Below are 6,000 nucleotides of genomic sequence, written 5' to 3'. Positions count from 1 at the left end.
ACTGTGGTGCAGTGGGTTAAAGCCCTAGCCTGCAGCGCCAGCATACCATATGGACACTGGTTTGAGTCCCTGCTGACCCTTAGCTTCCTGCTAATACACCTGGGAAAGCAGTGGAGGATGGCCCAAGCCCTTGGGCCCCTGCACCCACATGGGAGACCCGGAAGAAGCTCCTGGCTCCTAGTTTCAGATCGACTCAGCTCCAGCCATTGAAGATATTTGGGGAATAAAGCAGTGGATGGAAGACCTCTCTGTTTCAACCTCTCTCTATAACTCTTTCAAATAAATAGAACAAATTTTTTAAAGTGTAAGCACAAAGCTACTTCAAAAAGTTTGTAGAATGGAATAAAAAAATGAGTTTGGTACAAAAAATTTTTAATCTATACATAGTCTTATTGCAATACATGTTTTGCATGTATTATGGAAAACAATTACACCAAAAATTCCTTTGCACCAAAAGAAACTCATTTTAATTTCCATTTTCCCATGAACACTCTGAAGTACCCTGTAGAACAGCATTTTATTTTTTTATTTTTTAGAGATTTATTTATTTTATTTGAAAGACAAAATACACAGAGAAGGAGAGGTAGGGAAAGAGAGAGAGGTCTTTCATCCAGTGGTTCACTCCCCAGTTGGCTGCAACAGCCAGAGCTGTGCCGATCCAAAGCCAGGAGCCAGGAGTTTCTTCTGGGTCTCCCACCTGGGTGCAGGGTCCAAGCACTTGGGCCATCTTCTACTGCTTTCCCAGGCCATAGCAGAGAGCTGGATTGGAAGTGGAGCAGCCAGAACTCAAACCGGCACCAATATGGGATACCGGCACTGCAGGCGGCGGTTTTACCTGCTATGCCACAGCACCTGCCCAGCAGCATCTTACATAAGGGACTTGAGCTTCGGGAAATGTGGGGGTAGGGAGCCTTGGAACCAACCCCCCACTGATAGTACGTCAAATTCTTTTTAAAAATTATTTTTTAATTTGAAAGAAATAAAGCAAGCAGATACATCTCCCATGAGCTGTTTGCCTCCCAAAATGCCTGTGACAGCTGGGGTTAGGCTGGGCCAAGCTAGAGCCTAAGAGCCAAGATCTCAACCCTGGCCTCCCATGCCAGTGGCGGCAACCCAGGTACTTAAGCCATGACCGTCCGCGTCCCAGGCTGTGCATTAGCAGGAAGCTGGAATGGAGAGTGGAGTTGGAACGGAACCCAGGCACTTGGATATGGGATTCAGGTGTCTCGGGCAGCAGTTCTAACTGCGGTGCCAAACACCTGCTCCTGCACTTCAAATTCTTGAGGAAAGATTTCTCTTTAGCCGGCACGATGAGGTGATCAGTGTAAGCCTCCAAGGTGTTAAAGCAAACCAGCTCCTGAGTCTGGAAAGCTGAAGCAGTCTCCAGCAACAAGTCAGAGGACTGCATCCCTCACACTGAGATTCCCGGATGCCAATGACAGAATGCCACCTCCAAACAGCTCACGCCTCCCAGGGTGAGCCTAAGGTGTCCCCTTCTCTCCGTCCCCCTGCTAGACGTCGGTGGGACAATATGGACTCACAGCTGTTGTCCCAGAGGGAGCTCACAGCCTCCTTTCACTCTCCATAGCCGAGCCCCCGCGGTCACGTTTGTTTTGCTTCATGAACACAGCCTCCCGAGCCCCCGGGCAGGGACGGGAAGGTCGGTGCTTGGATTCTGCCCCCTACAGGCCAACACTGGCAGCGCAGGAACCCCGAGCCCAGCAGGGCCTGCGGAGCGACCCGCGCTTGCGCAGGAACCTGCCCGGCCGAGGCCAGACCCCAGCCCGAAGGGGATAGGAGCCTATCCCAGCTGGGGATAGGCTCGACCCTGGTCTCCCTTGTGTCAGACGAGGACCCTGCCTACCCCGGGGCTTCCTGACAACCTGTCACTGTCTCTGAAGATCCTTCCAGTCTTAGCGCGAGGATTATCGCTAACTCTGATCCCGTCCGCACGCACGGACAAAAATACATCTCGAAACGTGATTTCTTTACAATTTCTCCTCAAACTCTCATAGGCCCGGCTGTCTGCACAACCGGCTCCCCTGGTCTAGGGACAGCCGTTCCGGGCAGCGGCCCGTGGCCGGCGCTGGACCGCGCCTCAGAGACGCGGAGGGGCGGGGAGAGGCTGCGCGCGCCGGCCGCCCGGGCCGCGTTCGGTCAGCTCCGGCGCCCGCCAGGGGGCGCCGCCCGGCCCCGCCCGCCCGTTCGCTCGGCTCCGGAGGCGGCGGCGGCGGCGGCGGCTGTGGCGGACGCTTCCGCCTCGCGGGCCTCGGCCCGGAGCGAGCGGCGCCGCGATGTGGCTGGGCCCCGAGGAAGTGCTGGTGGCCAACGCGCTGTGGGTGACGGAGCGGGCCAACCCCTTCTTCGTGCTGCAGCGGCGCCGGGGCCACGGCAAGGGCGGCGGCCTCACGGGTGAGCGGCGCGGGCGGCCGGGCCTGCGGGGCCGGGGAGACGCGGGTGACGACCGGGAGCGACGCGGGGCGAAGAGGGGGCGCGGGCGGCCTAGCGGGCACGGCCGAGGACGACCGGGCGGGAGGCGGCGCCGGGCTGAGGACCCGCCACGGCCTCCGGGGGCCGCCGCTGAGCCTGTGCAGCTTCCCGGAGTGGACTCCACAGCTGGAAGCCGCTTCTCCCGGTGCCCTTCCTCCGCCTCAGTTTCCCTAAGTGCCTCTGAGGCGCTGAGTGACACAAGCACAGGTCTTTGTCCCTTCTTCATTGTCAGCCCTCTGAAGAGGTCGGGAGCTGGCGCAGGCCCCAGGACCCCTTCCCTGTTTCATGCAGCCTGGAGCTGTTGACCAGGAGAGGGTGCTTGGGCCCCGTCACTCACAAGGGAGGAGCCTGGACACATAGCTGGATTGTGTGACAACCGGGCGGAACCCACCTCACACCCCCTCCGCAGGTGGACCCAAGGCCCCTCAAGCTGCAGGGCCTGGGCACCCCAGGAGCAGAGCCATGTCAGGCCTGAGGGGAACACCAGGGCGTGGGCTCCTCTGGGTGCCAATTGTTAGCCTACAGGAATGCTGGCTCAGGGCTGCCACATCTTCCAGTTTTTCGATAGACTTTTCTGTGGAACATCCTGATTTTCAGTGTCACAGCTGATCTAATCTTGCCAGATGCAAAGGCTTCCCACGGGTGACTTCTGCCACCAACCTGTCTTGGGCCACACCTCTTAATGGAGAAGAGACTGTACCATTTCCAAGAAAACCCAATGTTCCCTTCAATGCTTCTGGCACTCTCCCAGAGGGCCTCAGAGATTGGGCGAGTCCGTGCTGGAACTCTCCTGGACTGAGCTGCGCAGTGGGGGTTAGACAGCGGCCCCTTTGGAGATCCAGTGGTCAGCCTCAGAAGCTACTGAGCTCATTGAGGAAAGCAAGGTGCCTGATGTCCAGGATGTCCGGTTCCTTCTGTTAACACCAGCGCACCAGCATCAGATCTGGCTGGTGTGCTTCTAGCCCTAGGTCACGTTTATGTAGGTCATCGCAGTTGATGGGAACCAAGAAGACCTCCTTTCTGCCTCCCTGCTCCATGTCTCCCCAAGATTGGCATCCCGAGAAGTTCATGCTCTGGAGTCTCCCTTGGAGCCAGATACAACTCCAGGGAACTACTCCTTGAACCCCTGCCACCTACCAAGGTTGAATGCATCTTTCTGTAGCCTCTGCCACGGACTTGTGCCGTCACGGACATCGTGACCTCCCAGGCACTGTCAAACCGGCAGTGATGTGATTTTCTTCAAGCCATTGTTTTTGATGTGCTCACGTGAACTTTTCATTAGAGTCAGTGTGATGAGATAGTTGGCCTATTTGAAAGCTTTCAGGTTGGGGCTGGTGCTGTGGCGTAACGGGTAAAGCCACAGCCTGCAGTGCCGCATTTCATATGGGTGCCCATTTGAGTCTCAGCTGCTCCACTTCCAATCCAGCTCCCTGCTAATACTCCTGGGATTCCAGCAGAAGATGTCCCGGGTCCTTGGGCCCCTGCACCCATGTGGGCAACCCAGATTAAAATCCTGGCTCCTGGCTTTGGCCTGGCCCAGCCCTGGCCATTGTGGCCATTTGAGGAATGAACCAGTAGATGGAAAACATATCTTTCTCTCTCCTTGTCTCTCTGTAACTCTTCCTTTCAAATAAGTAAAATAAATCTTAAAAATTAAAATAAAAAAAGCATTCAAGTCTCACAGCATGATTATGTTAACAATTTAGAGACTGGCTGCAGCTCAATAGGCTAATCCGGCACACTGGGTTCTAGTCCCAGTTGGGGTGCCGGATTCTGTCCTGGTTGCTCCTCTTCCAGTCCAGCTCTCTGCTGTGGCCTGGGAGTGCAGTGGAGGATGGCCCAAGTCCTTGGGCCCTGCACCCACATGGGAGACCAGGAAAAGCACCTGGCTCCTGGCTTTGGATCAGCGCGGTGCGCCAGCCACAGTGGCCATTGGAGGGTGAACCAACAGAAAAAAAGAAAGACCTTTCTCTCTGTCTCTCTCTCTCACTGTCCACTCTGCCTGTCAAGAAAAAAAAATTTTTAAGGCTAAGATAAGGTTTATTTAAAGTCATTTTAGTAAAACATTTAAGAAATTACAAATTTGTGATTTGGATGTTTGTGAAGAAGACCTTTTGGAATCATTCATTATATTTACTAAAGCATAGAGAAGAAAAACAGATTAAAAGCTAATGGACTATGGGACCGGCATTGAGGCATAGTGGGTAAGGCATATGCCTGCAGTGCCAGCATCCCATATAGGCACCGGTTGGAGTTCTGGCTACTCCACTTCCAATCCACTTCCAATCCACTTCCCTGATAATGGCCTGGGGAAAGCAGCAGAAGATGGTCCAAGTATTTGGGCCTCTGCCACCCATGTGGGAGACATGGATAAAGCTCCTGACTTCTGGCATTATCTTGGCCCAGTCCTGGCCATTGCAATCATCTGGAGAGTGGACCAGTGGATAAAAGGTCTTTCTGTCTCTCTGTCTCTGTGTAACTCTGATGTTCAAAATAAATAAGTAAATCTTTTTAAAAAATGGACTATGAAACGAGTGTTAAAGTTGACTGAAAATCAACAATTGTTCATCATCAACAGGAACATGGTAACAATATGTTTAGTTCCTACCAAAAGCAGTGCTTCATTAAAAGGAAGAAATTCCAAATAAAAACAATAAATGGGTTTTTAGCTTGCTTGACCATTCAGGAGTGAACCAGAGAGAAAGTGGTGAAAGATAATATATTTCTGGCTGATTTGTCAGGAAATAGTGACACCAATGAAAGCGGCTGTTCACTGCAGTGAACTAGGTGTGCGTGTCATCAGGCCCGAGGAGATCTACGATAAGGAGAATCCAAAGCTTCCTTCAGCCCAGAGATAAAAAAATCAGATCAATATACTCTCAAATCTGCCAACTCTAAAAGTGCCCCTGACCTTTCTGGTCCTGACTTTTGAAGCTGGACGAAGAAACTTCCTTAAACTTTCAGTAATGAAATGCATGACCCCGCAGCATAGTCATCTTCCTGGTTTTGCTAGGAACACAGTGTTGCAAAACCATCATTCCGCGGATAAGCAGAGTGCACAGCCAGAAACGACGACGGAGAAAATATCTGGCAGTTAACAAAACATTATGACATTTTTCTGGGTTTTGTGATTATTTGTGGCATCTTAAAAATTTTTCACTTCATTACTCTTAGGTGTACTTTCTAAGGCGTATTTGTGTGTATATATGTGTTTTAAGACTTTATTTATTTATTTGAGAAGTAGAGTTGCAAACAGAGAAAGGGAGAGAGAGAGAGAAAGGTCTTCTATCCATCACATTTGGGATTCACTCCCTAAATGGCTGCAACAGCTGGAACTAAGCTGATCCGACACCAGGAGCCAGCAGCTTCTTCCATGTCTCCCACGCAAGTGCAGGGGCCCAAGTACTTGGGTCATCCTCCACTGCTTTCCCATGCCGTGGCAGAGTGCTGGATTGGAAGAGCAGCAGCCAGGACACTAACCACCGGATGCAGATGCCACAGGCGGAGGCC

At 52.5% G+C, this 6,000-nt stretch overlaps 1 protein-coding gene across 3 annotated transcripts in view; it reads left to right on the top strand.

The window, feature by feature from the left end:
• The first annotated feature begins 2,241 nt into the window (after nucleotides 1-2,241).
• TBC1D9B (TBC1 domain family member 9B) overlaps nucleotides 2,242-6,000 on the top strand; it is a 47,100-nt gene continuing 43,341 nt past the window's right edge. For 2 of the 3 annotated variants that reach the window (XM_062188573.1, XM_062188570.1), the window contains exon 1: nucleotides 2,242-2,412. In XM_062188573.1, coding sequence (XP_062044557.1) covers nucleotides 2,295-2,412 — 118 coding nt within the window. In that variant the 5' untranslated portion in view covers nucleotides 2,242-2,294. The remainder of the gene's footprint in view (nucleotides 2,413-6,000) is intronic. The other variant, XM_062188572.1, reaches the window with a different exon arrangement.

The sequence above is a fragment of the Lepus europaeus genome, chromosome 4 (assembly GCF_033115175.1).
Source record: "Lepus europaeus isolate LE1 chromosome 4, mLepTim1.pri, whole genome shotgun sequence".
Taxonomy (NCBI): Eukaryota; Metazoa; Chordata; class Mammalia; order Lagomorpha; family Leporidae; genus Lepus; species Lepus europaeus.
The sequence above is the reverse complement of the archived record's forward strand: the minus strand, read 5'-3'. Positions and strand labels throughout refer to the sequence as shown.